Here is a 16,463-nt window from a genome sequence, read left to right on the forward strand (position 1 = left end):
ACTATTGATATTGATATTATATCGATATTAAACAACAAAACAAAGCTATATTTACCGAGGTAAGTCAAATCTTGTTATTTTGCTAGTCAGATAATATAGATAATAATAATTTTGTATGGCTTTGTTTTCATGTGATACAAGAATATGATTGCTCTCTCTAGGACAATATTAGACTCGTCTTTGACTCTTCCAATATTGTCATAGTTCGAGCAATATATTCTTGTATCACACTCAAAGCCATCAAATATTTTATGTGTATTTTTGCACCTGAATTGGTCACTGACGGGTGCTTATCTCCTCAAATCAGCTCTCAATTAACATAAGAAAAAGGGAACCATGGCGGACCAACGGTCACCAATTAGGCATTGTTTGCTATATCGAGGGCCCAGTGCAGCAGGGCTTTTACATTTGATGTTAGTACATGATTGTAGCAATACTGCATCTCAATAAATCAGTTCAACTTTCCTCTTCACTTGATAAAATTGGCAGATATAACACTGTCTTTCATTATTTATAATCAATCACTCAACAGTTTGTGATTGTAACTTGCAAACTTCCAATATCATGCATGAAAATTGAGAGAATTGTCAAGTTTGGATTAAACATGTATAGGTACACCAATTAGATATGTCCGAAAATAAGAAAGCAACTTGAACATATAGGAAAAATTCAGACTTATGTTGTTAGAGTACAGAGAAGCATTTCCATTCTGTTAAAAGGCATGGTGTATCTTTCATTAAAGAGAAGGTTGAGTTCTGGGAAGAGGTAAAAAATAATTGGTGAGCGTTATCATTGTTATTATGTACAGTGCTTGTAACTTTGCCAAGATTTGGCAAAATTTCTTATCATTTTGATGATTCCAGAACCTTGCAATACACACGAATACTTATATACTAGATGATCAACCTTTTCTGATAGATTCCACACCGTTTCTTTCACAATGCAATCACATGACTAGAACTCAACTTTATCTTTAATATCATGCACAAGTTTGTTAATTTCTATACATTTTACACACTTTGTTTAACACAATGGACGTAGATCAGCTTTACACAGATCCAACACTCTCTCTTATCCAATTTCCAATGTGTTTCAATGGTGAGGGTTTACCCCCATTTGAGTTATTTGAGTTGGCGTTTGGCGACCTGGCCCGCTTATTCTGGCTGACCCCAACCGTGACCTCACCTGACCTCTTGCGTGTCAATCTCAATGGAGGGCTGACCTCTGTCAGCTTGTCAGGTGAAGATTGGCCGTCCATGGGTTTCTGGGCGTCGTCGCTGGAGCGCCGCTGGGTTGCGACACTGGTGATGGTGGTCACATGGGTGGCAGAGAGTGCGCTCTGATTGGTTGATGAGGTTGTGACATCATGAGATGAATTCTTGGCGTCTAGTTTCTCTTGAAGACGCGCCGCCTATTGTTAAACATACAAAACAGTATATTGATGAGGTCCAGAGAAGAACATGTTTTCATTCTACATTAAAGGTAATGCAAAGTTTCAGGAAATTTAGAAAATTGGCTGGATAGTGATTCTTTACAATTTTGATATATATTTGGATGCCCATGTAGATGTTTTATAAGCACTACAAAATTTAGCCTCTAAAACACTCCTGCTTTCGAGAAAATTTTTGATTAATTTCAAATAGCACCTACGGCAGTACAATGGAAGCTGCGACCATGAAAATCTTAGAATATGTAGTTGTGATATACATGTATAAATTCCAAACAGGAATGGCCAATCGGTCAATTTTAGTCAAGAAACATCGTTTTATAAACTTGGCCAATATCTTGACCTTTAGAGGGAGCTATACAACATAAAGCCCTTATTATTTACAATTTTATCACTTTACACTCGATTTCAATCACGACAACGATCACTGAATATTGTAGGATCGCATATGCTTCCAATATGTTCATTTGAACCATATTCATGACCCCATACCAAAACTTTGTAATACCTTAAAACCTCTTCTCCTTAAAATATCTTTAACAAAGTGGTTGTGCTGCAAACTAAAACAAGTTGAAGTGCAAGTTGCTAATTTTGGTTGTTCATACACTGTAAACCACTTGCAATATTTTTTTTCCAAATGCATATTAAGAAAAGGTTTGTTTAGATCACATTCATTGAAAGCAAGGATAGTATCTCCTTTTGCTTACTCAGCTGTGTGGATTGATTCGGGTATAACACATGTTTTTTCATATTCCCTAGCTAGACAAATCAGATTGCTAAATATGACTCTGCAATTCATGGAAAATGTACATGTAGCAATATATCTGGTATTCTTACATTCTTAGGGATGGGACCTCCCAATTGCGCAAGTTGTTGATTCTGCAATCTGGTAATTCTCAAAGCTACACTATCCTTGGTGTCGATCATGATATACACATAACATACTTTTGTTAGATAATGTTTTTTATTGCATTCACAGGGCTGACAAAATTAAACTTCCCAGATTATTATCATTATCCTTTCTCAGAAGTTTGATCGCTCTAGAATGTATATAAATAATATTTATTTATTTCGACCCGATTCATTACATGGCATTATCAACATGTGAATACATCAACAATAGCAGCAAACTAAAACAAGAGGTCCGGCGCTAAGAGACTTCGGTGGTAAGCGCCTTATAAGTAACGTTTTTATTATTATTATTATGGACCTTACGCTCACTTGAGCTGTTGGAAGTAGAAACCTTGCAGTAATGGAACCTAGCTCCCATCCCCTTTGCACCAGGAACATAAGAGTAGGTCAAGTTAGGGGCGCTGAAAAAAAATTCCTACAAAGTTTAGCCAGAAACCATACATTACTTAACCCTATTTAGCCAGGGCTATTTTGAAACTGCATAGCCCGGGGGGGCTTCTAAGGCCCCCCCTATGATCTCGACCGTGAAAAGCCTGATTGCCGCGAAATTTTGCATACATGTCAAGTGAAGTGTATAGAATGCTATGATAATTTCAATTTTTTGAAAAAAATATTTATGGTAATTTATGCAAATAAGGTCATAAAATTCACATTTTTGCCCATAAATCAGACATTATTCATATTTAAGCATTCTTTCTCACTACATATATTTGTTAGACCATTTGGAATAATAATACAACACAAAAAATTGAAAAACCAGGGTTATTCCTTATGTTATCTATTGTTTTGATAATTTCTTATGTATTTCTCTGTTTTTTAAACTTATGTATTTTATTGTTTTTGCTGTTTTATTTCATTTCCAACTATAATTCAACTATTTTGACCTCCAAAATAAACACCAAAACTATAAACAAGACCAAATAACCAATGTTTTATCTCTTTATTTGAAAAAGGAGATTTCCATATGTTTTGTACACAAATCACAAATTGAGCAATTTTCGGGCTGACATGCAAAGACAAAAGGACACGTGACTTTGTAATGGTAGGTCCGATTTTCGAAATATTTCCCATTAACCAGGCGTTTTGAAAAGGTATCCTTAATTCAAATGGAACAAATTCTTTTTTTTTGTAGATACCTCATTTAAACAATTTTAGATCTCCTTTGACTAAAGATGATTCCTACAAAGTTTGGTTAAAATCATGCATTTTTAAGAAAAGTCATCAATGTACACCAGATGGCTTTTTTTTTCTTGGGGATGGGGTGTGCTACTCCCAAGCCTCCTACCCCTGGAGGGGTCAGAACAATTCCATATCCCCCTGCCTAAGGAATGCTTCCTATCAAGTTTAGTCCAAGTCTATACATCAATTTCAAAGAAAAGGTTTTAAAAATGTATAATTACTGCTATAGGAGCACTTTGCGGGAATGCTGCCCTAAGCCCCCTCATAGTATACCCATTTGAAGAGCTTTAGGTATACCTTTCCTGCAGGTGATTCCTTTAAAAATTGGTAAAAATCTAGTTATGAGTTTTCAGGAAGAAGAAGAAAATGAATAATTAATGCCACTTAAGAATTTTGGTGGTGCTCCCCCTAGACCCGCATGGGGATATGTATCCCACTTGAACAACTTTTGATCTCCTTTGCCTAAGGATGGTTCACACCAAGTTTAGAGGGGGGGTGTTGAGTAAAAAACAAAATTGTGCTTCATACATTTAAAAGTATAAGAGCATGCACAGGTGACGCCAATACTCCAAAATAATTATAATGAATACACACCTCCTGATCGATGAACTTGAATTGCCAGGGCCATTTAGCATTGTAGAGGAACTGTCTAAGATCAAAGCGATTGTCATCTGGGCTGTAGGACTCAGCATGGCACGAGGGTGTCAGGGTAGTCATCTTGTGGCGGTTGATAGAGTAGGAACGGAAGAAGTGCTTAACTTTGTCAGCAACCTAAAAACAACAATCATGTTGATGAAAATTATTACATCCCGCATAATAAGAATCTTGCAATCTGATTGGTCTAAACGAGGTCACATGATCAGTACTCTCTGCGATAGGACTTTTGTACCGTAATTTTTTGCTGCTGCCCCACTTGCCCACCCTTGCCCACTGAATAAGCATAGCAACGTAGGTTACGCGAAATGTCAATGTCAATGTCAAATGAGCGTGCATCGACTTTATTACATGTATGCATCTTGTGCTTTGTAAATTCTAGCTTAAGCTAAACTGTCTGCAGAATCAGTTCCTTTAATTATGTAAAATTCACTTTAAATAGATCTTATTGGGATGTGGGATATAAACCAAATATTAACCTCCTTTACTCCGGCAATGGATACAAACTATCATCGCCTCAGAGATCTCGGGCTACCATCATCCCTCGCCGCAACGATTAATATTTGCTTATTGATAATATTGACAATTCTAAGCCTACAAATGATCAACAATTAAAAGTTGAATTACAGTAATAGATTTAGATCAAATTATTGTAATGTGTTCAATTATAGGAGTTTTATTGTCATAATTATTGTCATTTGTAATTATTGATTTTAAATAGTTCTAAATTGAGCGGTTGATAGAGTAGGAACGGAAGAAGTGCTTCACTCTGTCAGCAACCTAACAACAAATTTGATGATCATTTTGTTATTATTTCACTGTTTACATGGCTCTGCTCCGCAATACAACATTGGCTTGATCAAGCATTACATTCCCTCTAGACAGCTACGCTCTCAAAACTCTGGCTTACTTGTTATTCCTAGGGTTAAAACTGATCTTCATTATGGAATACACTACCTCAATGGATTAAAAATAGCAGTTCTGGTGAAGTGTTAAAAAATAATCTGCAGAAATATCTGTTTAATTTAACCTATAATTGATTACCATTACCTTTCATGTCCGCACCTTTTTGTATCGCACTTTTGTATATATATTTATGATGCATTGCATCTTTCGCAAAAGCTCCGCCTTGAGCATTTGATTTTCAAGTGGATTTGGCGCCTGACAAATCTTAACTATTAATATTATTATTATTATAATAATTATTACTAATGACAATTCTAACCTCACAAATGATCAACAATTTAAAACGATTATTGCTAATAATAATCACAATGACCATTACTATGACAATACTGCTCCTATGATATGCAATAGTGTGACTGCTACCTTCAAATTTGTTGCGTATTGCTGGGTACAGCTGCGTATTGATATACCCAGCATACCATAACAATACGCAGCAATATACGCAAAGGTGTGAAGTAGCACTGATCCCCTTTTGCAAGGTACAAATGGCCTATATATGTCAGAACAAGCTACCTCCATTGGACTATACTATTATATTACTAGGCAAGGAAGTTAACCACATTTTCACATATATAATAAGATGTTTTTGCATATTTAATGAGCTATGACCTTTCACCTTTGATCTATATACTCAGAAATCGAACTTAGGCTGTACATGTATTTTTGATACCAGGCACCTTCATATTAAAATTTTGTCAAACGTTACTCAAGTTATCGAATGGAAACCAGATTTGCATATTTAATGAGCTATGACCTTTGACCTACATACTCCGCAATCAAACTTAGGTTGTGTTTCGATACCATGAACCTTCATATCAAATTTCATTAAAATCCGTCAAACATTACTAAAGTTATCAATAGGAAACCAGATTGTGTATTTTTTCGCATATTAAATGAGCTATGACCTTTGACAATTGACTGATGTACTCCAACATGGAACTTAGCCTGTATTTTGATGTCATGTACCTTCATATCAAATTTCAATAAAATCCGTCCAACATTACTGAAGTTATCGATCAGAAACCAAATTTGTTACGCACGCACGGAAGGACGGACGGCAGCATTACTATATCCCCTCCGACTTCGTCGGCGAGGGGATAATAAAGGGTATAGACCAGTTTTGGAAACGCCCCCCCCCCCCCTCTTATTACCAATCATGTGAAAGAATATGATTTGAATAATACGTGATGATACAAATTTTGCAGGGAAACCGCCTACTAATTGATATATATGGTAAATTATCATATCGATCCAGCTTGGATAGATATCGCGATGCACTTCAACATTGAAGATTTGGGCATATATTTCTGCTTTTTTTGTTGTTGCGAATTTAGGTTGAAATATTGCCATCTAAACCTCTGAAGGCAATATTTAAACAATATTGAATGGACATTTTGCACCCAAAACTCGCAATTTTACCAATACCGGTCTACATGTATATCTTTAAGTTAAATTGCAAAAGAAATTAACCTTACAAAGTATATATAAATGTATGTTCTGAAGGAAGAAAAAGACTGACCATTAACTACAGAAGGTATCAACCGCCTATATGAACATATACACAATCACACACAAACGCACAAGAGCAATACAAAGAAAGAGGAGAGGTAAGAAAGAGAAGAAAGGGTCTACTAAATCAAAGATGACATCGTTTTAGAAATGTAGCGTTTTAATTGAGTTCTAAAAACGAGAAAGTAGGTAGTCTCAAACACAATTTTCCTGATCCATCTTCAATCACGTAGATAATTCACTTACGTAGCCGACAGACAGGTGACACAGAAATTTTCCTGCGAAAAATCATGTAATAAAGGAGAATTTTCTTGGTTCGTTGTAGGATTTTCCGGGGTTTGTAGAACAGGTGTCACCTGTATATTTACCTGTGCTACTTATGTTTACATAATAGCAGTGAAGGGATGTTCCTTTATCTACCACAGCAATCGTTGAGGGTAGAATGAGGAACTGTATATTTGTCCGCTTTCTTTGTCCGTCATGTTCATAGTGATAAGCACAAATAGAATAATTCCATTATCATAAATATCAACTTACCTGTGTCGGGGAACAAGACTCCTTCCATTCGTTGACTAGCTTCATGAACATGCTGTACGGTCCACAGAGACTGATCTTCCTCAGACGTCCAAAGATGGATAACTCGCTGTACGTCATTCCCATGTCAACCTGAAAATGTTGTAATAAATGTATTAAACGTTTAGACTAGGTTTTGAAATGCCCCCCTTTTAAAAAAAGAAATGGAAGCTCTTATTATTTAACCTGTATTAGTGTAGTCATCAAAATTTAATTAGATTACTGTACTTTTACATAATTTGCCTTCATTTCTCTGTAATTGAGGTTTATGATTGATTATTATTAATCTTGTCTTTATTTTGATATTTCTTTAGTTCATGAATTAGTACACTGTACTTAAATGTAATTTTGTTGTTTTCATATTGTAAAGCGCATCGTTATTTTCTTTGAAGATGAAATGCGCTATAGAAGCCTAGATTATTATTTTTGTTATTATTACCAATCGTGTGAAAGAATATATGTTTTGACGAATATGTGATGATACAAATTTTGCCCTCAAACCGCCTACTAATTGATATATCTGGTAAATTATCATATCGATCTGGCCTGGATAGATATTGTGTAGTCCCATATACAGCTTTCTGTGTACAGTGCTTGTAACTTTACCAAGACTGGGCCAAATTTCTTATCATTTTGATGGTTCCAGAATCTTGCAGTACACACCAATACTTATATGCTAGATGATCAACCTTTTCTAATCGATTCCACAACGTTTCTATCACAATGCAATCGCATGACTAGAACTGGTCTATACCTTTAAAGACACACAGAAGTGGGCTCTCATGGGGAATTCAACACCATTCGGGTGATTACCAAATAGCTAACAGGTGTTGTCAATCACCAGAATAAGCCGTCAGTTTTATGTAATTCTATGCCTTTTCCCTATATAAAGGTAAAGTCATTATCTGCCATTTGCATCATTTGAAGACTACCTTCTAGGCATATTTTTTACAACGTGTTTTGAAAATTTGTAACTGTCGATACAATTCCACATAAAGGCAATTACCTGTTCTAATCTTTTAAGAGGAGTTTTTAGTTGATATTATCTCTTATTTACCATAAGATTTACATAATTTAATATTTCCAGCCAGCAAATTGAACAGATTACCTTTAATGTACACATGGTCTACTCTGTTTTGTCGGGGGGAGGGTTCTCTCTCTCTCTCGCTCTCGCTCTCGATCTCGCAATAGCAAAATCAGAATTCAAAATCATCTTAAAGGCCGTCTGTACAAGTGTGGACAGGAAGGATTAGACCACCCAGCGAGGTCACTGACAAGTGGCTATCTCATCAACTCAGCTCTCAATTAACATAAGAAAAAGAGGATCATGGGGGACCAACAGCCACCGAGTAGGGATTGTTTTCTATATAGAGGGCGCAAGTAGCTATAAGTAGTGCAGTGGAGCTTAAAAGATTCTGACCTCGTCTGTTTGTGACACTTTGCCGGCCTCTAATGGCTCCAGTTCCGCAGTGGGTGGAGCATCCATTATCCTGTAGATAAATGAATTGAAATAAAGAGGCTCATTTATATAACAAATAACAAGATGCAACCTTTCATATTCTTTTTCATTTTTTAGATGTTTCTGCATTCATTGATAAATCAAATATAAAACATTCAATTAACAATAATAGTATATAATATAATTGATTTACATAAAGAGTGACAACTGAAATACACAAACATAAAAAAATGCATATTTATATAAATATATATATATATATATATATATATAATTGAAAACTTGAAAGTATGGAGGTAAGTAAAAGGATCAAGATAAATGCAGAGGCCAACTATCATAAGCATGAATGCTTGAGTCGATATACAGTTGACAACTAAATTATTCACACCATTACCAAGTCTGGTAATTGCCCGGTGGGGTCACTCAATGTGACTTCCGGACCGCATGATCGTTACCAAAATCATGGAAAAAGGGGCCAATTTCAAGCAATGTCCGCGGACAAAATATTCCTCGAAATAACGAAAATAGGGGTGCACAGGTGTCCTCGAAATTGATAAATAGGGGTCAGGAAAAGGGAAAAGAGAAAAACGGGAAGAAAAATTCTCGGAGCTGAGGCTTGTCCTTGAAATATGGTAAAAATAGGGGTAAATTTGCGAAAGTGTCCTTACAATCTTATAAATAGGGGCATTCCAAAGAACGATTTTGTGCTTGTTTTGACGTAAAAAAGGGCGTTAAATTTCACAAAATGTCCTTGAAATTGACCGCAAAAGGGGGTTATTTGCATGTGTGGTAACGGTCATACGTGTCACCCTCTGCGGGGGAGTGACCCCACCGGGGGTAATTGTATTAGTATGTACAAAAATGATTTCTCCTGATTCATGTTTCTCGAGATGCCACATATTGAAGCTTGCATGTAAAAGTATTCAACAAACGCCCTACTTCAACCACCCCTTCTTTCATCCTTGAGTTACGAAAAACACACACAAAAAAATCAAATTTAAAGGGGTATGAATAATGCAGATGTGAACTTTATAATGGCAATGAACGTCATTTCTAAACGTGGTTTGTCATTCACAGTTCTGTCAATTAGTATAACAATACCAACCCATAAGGCATCAGATTATGATATGACACAAAATAGAACTGGATGATTCTGTTATGCGTGTGTGTGTATTGGGTTTTTACAGACGTGTATCCATCAAATATGATTATTTACGTCTGGGGATCGACCTTTAAACGTCACCATCCAAAAGACGTGACTCAGTTTCAAACCTGCATCCTCGGCTGAATCAGTTTGTAACTTCCACTGTTAGCTGGATTACAGGCGCACGCAACGACGCCTAGTTATACATTCCCTGTCTTCATTTAAAACAAGGCAAACGCAAACAGCTGTCTCGCCTGCATCTTGCAATGCGAGTGAGAACGCAATACGCATTTAAAAGGGAACCAAAACCTTCATACTAAGTTACTTTTATTGTAAAGTTTAAGATATTCGAATAAAATCAGTGAAAATTTGAAAAAAATCAGGCAAGGAACAAGGACGTTAAAGCTTTCTGAAATGACTAGTCACTAGAGGGCAATATTCCATTTGATGACATAATTTGTGGACAACTCTCCATGCCTTTTGTACATTTCACAATTCCTTCGTTTTCTTTGTATTTACTTGTGTTCTTGATCCGACTTTATGACATGTGAAGTAGAATATCATTTTGCATTCTATACCTTGCTTTAAGGGGAATAGATTATCTCAATCACAAGAAAGAAGGAAAAACATGAAATTTGATGTACAAAAGGCATTCTTCTGCTACTTCTCTATTACTAAAAAATGGGCAGGGGAAAGTTCAATTTGCACCCATCACACACACCCACTCCTGGTTGTCCTCAATTTCTGAAGCAACTAGGCTTTAATAGTAAATAAACAATATCTGGGGGGTGTTTCACAAAGATCCTAAGTTGAACTTATCTCTAAGTTGGACTTAACAATTATGGAAAGCCGTTCGGATCTATGAAAATATTTTATAAAAAATGTTGATTCAAATCATTCATATTTTCTTTCATCAAGGAGATTTCATATTCTTGATGTGAAATTTATGAAAAGTCTAAAATACTTCAATTTTTGCTTTTAAATAAACTTCATTTCAAGGCTACCAATGGCTCTCCATAATTTTAAGTTCAACTTTGATCTGGCAATCTCATCATAATTACCCTTGCAGTGCAGGCAAGTTGAATTTCTTCATGGCATAGATGATGAAACTCCTCAGATCAGTCTTGCTTATACCACCTATGGGGTTGAGGTCAGCACTGGAACAGTCGTATTTTGTGAAGTACCCTCTCAGACTGCAAAAAGGAAGATAAAATGAAATAATTGTAACCGACGGCAACAGAGCCATTTCTATATTCATTCATATTTTTGGTAATTATGTTTTATATGGAGTTTGAAACCAATCAGACACTTCCCAACTACATGTAGTGTTTAAAATGAAAGTCATATCAACTATCCCTACTGACAACCCATACAACTGTATGTAATATAGCTGTATATTAATTTATGAATACATTTAATGATTCAAGAACATAACTAAAACAATATAGTCAAAACAACTGTAACAACTAACAAATTTCTCACAATACAATATTTCCCAATGTGTTCTCAAGCAATAGAGATCTCCATATTGGACCTACATGTACATATCCACCACTCAAGCCCCTCATCTATTAGGCTTTAGACCTATTTTTGGAATTAGTTTGTACCTCTCGTAAGATAAGCTGTTCACAAGACCAACAAGTCCCAGGTCTATTCTAGACCTTCATGGCAATATCCACCATTACATTCAATCATCTATTAGGCCTCAGTTCCCTCTTTCAAAAACAATGAGTCACATATGGATGGACCTACCTCTCATCGACATTAACTGTTCCCAGAACCAGCAAACCAACTATTCTACATAGGACTCATAGACTACGCCATCCATTCCAACTCATCTACATGTACATGCAGGTCTTACCGGTAGTCCTAGACCCATACAGTGATATTTGGACCTACCTCTCATCTACATTACCTGTTCCCAGAACCAGCAAACCACCGATTCTACATAGGACTCATAGACTGCGCCATCCATTCCAACTCATCTACATGTACATGTAGGTCTTACCGGTAGTCCTAGACCCATACAGTGATATTTGGACCTACCTCTCATCAACATTAGCTGATCCCAGGACCAGCAAGCCACCAATTCTGCATAGGACTCATAGACTACGCCATCCATTCCAACTCATCTACATGTACATGTAGGTCTTACCGGTAGTCCTAGACCCATACAGTGATATTTGGACCTACCTCTCATCAACATTAGCTGATCCCAGGACCAGCAAGCCACCAATTCTGCATAGGACTCATAGACTACGCCATCCATTCCAACTCATCTACATGTACATGTACAGTAGGTCTTACTGGTAGTCCTAGACCCATACAGTGATATTTGGACCTACCTCTCATCTACATTAGCTGATCCCAGGACCAGCAAGCCACCAATTCTGCATAGGACTCATAGACTACGCCATCCATTCCAACTCATCTACATGTACATGTACAATGTAGGTCTTACCGGTAGTCCTAGACCCATACAGTGATATTTGGACCTACCTCTCATCTACATTAGCTGAAGCCAGGACCAGCAAGCCACCGGGTCTATCCAGGCTCCAAAGTGAGAGCTGAGCAAACAGGTAGGACAGGACCATCCGAGTTCTGGCCTGTCATGTTGGAAAAAGGGAAGTACCAGAATGGAAATCACTTCATGCGAAATCAAATTAAATCATTTCCTCTTCTTCTTCTTCCATTTTGAGTACATACCTCTTTACAGAGTATTATCGTACTTTATAAAATGATGACATACATGCAGATCCTTATCAAATGATTGGTTGAAAGCGTACACGTGACCATGCATTTATTTAGCTTAACACAAAATTTGGATAACTACCGGGATAATGACCGGTCACTGGCGATCACGTTTTGCGATCGAACCATTGAGACTTATTGTTTTACTTTTACTCGCGAAGATGGCTGCCGCAGAATTTAAAACGCATCTAGATCAGTCAACGATGTAGACCTAGAATTATTAATGTACGGACTTTGAGATGATGCAGTGATTTATCAATTAACAAAGGATCCACGTCATAATTTTATAAAACAAATAAAACACAGCATTTTGTTCGGGCATGAGTAAAATTACCCACACAAGGTATCTTTGATACAGTCTAAACACCCTCGGCTATTGCCTCGGGTGTGTTAGACTGTTCCAAAGGTACCTTGTGTGGGTAATTCTTACTATGACCTCACTGCAGTGCATTATTTGTATAATACTGGGGTGTGTGTAGGTGGACCCCTACTCTTATACGAATAGTGCAGTGGGTTCTAAATGTGCAAAGGTAGTGACTCTTCTCTACAAGGGGCCTCCATTTAACGTCCTATCCAAGGGGCAGAGTGTTTTCCACTTAACATAGCCTGCGTCTATGAGGATGGGGAGGGGCACGTTAACACACAACGCAGGCTTCAGTCATCTGTCTGGGTGGGATTCGAACCCGGGATCTTTGGTTCGACAGACAGACGCTTTACCAACTGAGCCAACTCACCTCCTCCCAGGAACTGGAAGTTCCATGTGTGGTAGAGTGACCACAGTTTGTGCATGACCTAAATTTGAGCACAGTTCCATATCTCCAAAAACAATGTAAGATTTCGAAAAATCTGATAACACTAGTAGACAAAGGAACTGAAGATTACCAAGAGTGAAAGTTTTCTTTACAATTGGGTGTGAAAATATGAAAATATTGAGAAAAGATCCATGCAACCTAAATGCTGCTTGTAAGTGTTGGCTTGCATGGTGATGTAGATATACAGTAGGCTTGCGGGTGCACCATGTGAGAGAGAGAGAGAAGGGTTGAGGAGTCTTAAAAAGGACTCTGACTCGGTGATCACCCCCAGAAAAGATTACCGAGTCAGAGTCCTTTTCAGGACTCCTCAACTTTCTCTCTCTCTCTCTCTCTCACATGGTGCACCCGCAAGCCTACTGTGTATGATTACCTGAATGTTCTGTAAAGCAAGGTTTTCTCGTTGAGAGCCTCCCGAAGCTTTGAATTTAGGTTGCGTACCAGATGCCTTCTCAAAGATACCTACGGAGGCCGTAACAGCATCGTCTATGTTGATAGACTTATGGTGGCTACAAATGTAAAATGCAAAACAATATCTCTTAATACATATACAGTAATAGTTATACTTAATATATACTTAAATACTAATACCCTTATCAGGTTTTGTGATTATTTAAGTTTGTAAAACATTGCTTTGTCCTGATGTATGTTTCTTGTGAATATGACATATAAAAGCTTACTTCTATAAGTATTCAATAAAGGACCTAATTCAACCAGTCCACCTTTAATTCTTGATTTACAAAAAAAAAAAAATACAAGGGGTATGAATAATTGAGTTGTTTTGAACTGGTCAAATAATAAAAATTTGATGCCCTGGAATTTTATTTCATTTGCATAAAGTACCATAAATAATCAATGGAGCAAAATCTCACAATTCTGTGTAGAATTTTAGTGTCCCAAATTTAGCTCGCCCAGATAAGGCAAACCAAATCAAAATCGGTCAAGAAATGAAGGAAAAGAAGCAATTTGGGGTATTTTTGGAATAAATTTGCATAAATTACCATAATTAGTTAATGGAGAACAATTTCAAAATTCTGTGTAGAAGTTTCGTGTACCAAAGTTAGCTCTACGATATAAAGCAAACCAAATCAAAATCGGTCGAGAAATGAAGGAGAAGAAGCTTTTTTGTGATTTCAAATAAATTTGCATAAATTGGCATAGATAATGAATTTCACAATTCTGTGTAGAAATTTTAAATCCCCCTCCTAGCCCTATCATATGAAACAATCAGAATCAAAATCGGTTGAAAAATAACGAAGAAGAAGCATTTTGAAAATCTTGATGTTGATGCCACAACAAAGTCTAAGTTTGTTGACCTTAAATGACCTTTGACCTTAACTTAGTGACCTGAAATTCTACTCACATGATTGGGGAGACTTGATAACCCTATAGTCCAAGTTTCATTGACTAAGAACTTATACTTTCAAAATTATATCAAAAATTCAAAAACTTAACCTTAGGTTAAGTTTTCGATGATGATGCTACAACATAGTCCAAGTCTGTTGACCTGAAATGACCTTTGACCTTGACTTTGTGATCTGAAATTCTGCTCACATGATTTGGGGATACTTGATTACCCTATAGTCAAAGTTTCATTGACAAAGAACTTATACTTTAAAAATTATATCAAAAATTCAAAAACTTAACCTGAGGTTAAGTTTTTGATGTTGACGCCGCCGTCGCCGTCACCGGAAAAGCAGCGCCTATGTCTCGCTTTTTGCTACGCAGGCGAGACAAAAACAATATCTTTTAGTACACATATTATCATCTATGGGAATAACACTTACCGGTATAGTGGCCAGAAAGGTAAAAAGCAAAAATTATTTTTGTTATATCTTAATTCATGTACATCACAAATGTTGATAAGACTTATGGTGGCTATAAAGGTGAAAAGCAAAATCAATATCTGTTATTACATCAAGTAAATCATCTTTGTACATTGTTTGTCAATGAGACACAATAAGATAATAAATGAGAAATTTGTCGGATTTATTATCCGGCTCATTGTGACTGGACATAGTGCAGTGCACAAGTTTCAAAGCAAGAATTATTCATTTTACAAAATAGGTCTCTAAATTTAATATAAAGTCAAGAAACAAGCAAAAACCCTCATCAACATGCCAAGAATAGCAGTCATTGCCAGTGGGGGCTATCATTTGAACAACACCACAGTAAAGCAGCCTCACAGTGCAATGCATGTTTCAATGCGCATATTCAAGTCCATGCCATTTGAAATCGCCTCCTAATTTGTTACTTTCCAGAGATACGCGTATGCACATCTTAGCATTGCATTATCCTTCTTTTGATGGGACTTTGCTTGCACTGCAGGCGTGGTAGGAAAGAATGATGCATGGTCACATGGTGCCATTTGACCACTTAGATTGCCTCCATGCTAGAACCTGTTTTTCATAAAAATCCATAATGTTTTTCCAAACTGGCAAACTTTATATATTGAGTGGAGGTGCTTGACATTGATCTACATTTGCCACTCTCCACCCAGTTGTTAAATGGTTACCGGTAGGTAGGAATTCCTTTAAATGCTGTGAGCGTCGAAATTGGCAGCCTAGCAGAGCCGGGTAATGTTGGAGCGCCTTGAGGACCTTGCAAGGTCGATACGTGCGATATATAAGAATCCAATATTTCTATTATTATTACCTTCCGATCTGACGGGCAAGGTCTTCGGCCCTCTGTCGCGTCTCGGTCGAGGAGTTGACCGTTCCCATGTAACAGGTCACCAGGACTCGACCGCATAGCTCCCTAGGGTCAGAGGGCGTGTACTCAGGGTCACGGGTCAATGACCTCACATCTGCAAGCACCTTTTCATCTGTCAAAATATTATTTGGTTATGATTTTCAATCTGCTAGAATATTTTCCGTCTCAAATAATGCTGCCTGATTTTGAATGGCAGCTCCATGCACTTGGCAATGCTAGGATACTGTATAAATCGAAGATTTCGTGAAAAAAGAAGGTTTTAGATTTTCAAGCTTCAAGCAAGTCATGGAAAGACGGCACCTCAACCCAACCCCCCCCCCCCCCCCCCCAATCTAAAAAATGGATTGA

The 16,463-nt window shown here is 37.0% G+C and overlaps 1 protein-coding gene across 1 annotated transcript in view; it reads right to left on the reverse strand.

Moving 5' to 3' along the window:
* Positions 1 to 881: 881 nt before the first annotated feature.
* Positions 882 to 16,463, reverse strand: part of LOC115924960 (glutamine-dependent NAD(+) synthetase-like) — a 44,248-nt gene continuing 28,666 nt past the window's right edge. The window contains exons 12-19 of the mRNA XM_030987971.1: positions 16,059 to 16,227; positions 13,777 to 13,912; positions 12,343 to 12,449; positions 10,905 to 11,036; positions 8,661 to 8,730; positions 7,205 to 7,333; positions 4,133 to 4,309; positions 882 to 1,411 (exon numbers count right to left, since the gene is read on the reverse strand). Of these exons, the coding sequence (XP_030843831.1) occupies positions 1,049 to 1,411; positions 4,133 to 4,309; positions 7,205 to 7,333; positions 8,661 to 8,730; positions 10,905 to 11,036; positions 12,343 to 12,449; positions 13,777 to 13,912; positions 16,059 to 16,227 (1,283 nt within the window). The 3' untranslated portion in view covers positions 882 to 1,048. The remainder of the gene's footprint in view (positions 1,412 to 4,132; positions 4,310 to 7,204; positions 7,334 to 8,660; positions 8,731 to 10,904; positions 11,037 to 12,342; positions 12,450 to 13,776; positions 13,913 to 16,058; positions 16,228 to 16,463) is intronic.

The sequence above is a fragment of the Strongylocentrotus purpuratus genome, unplaced genomic scaffold (genome assembly GCF_000002235.5).
Source record: "Strongylocentrotus purpuratus isolate Spur 01 unplaced genomic scaffold, Spur_5.0 spur5_scaffold_17, whole genome shotgun sequence".
Taxonomy (NCBI): domain Eukaryota; kingdom Metazoa; phylum Echinodermata; class Echinoidea; order Camarodonta; family Strongylocentrotidae; genus Strongylocentrotus; species Strongylocentrotus purpuratus.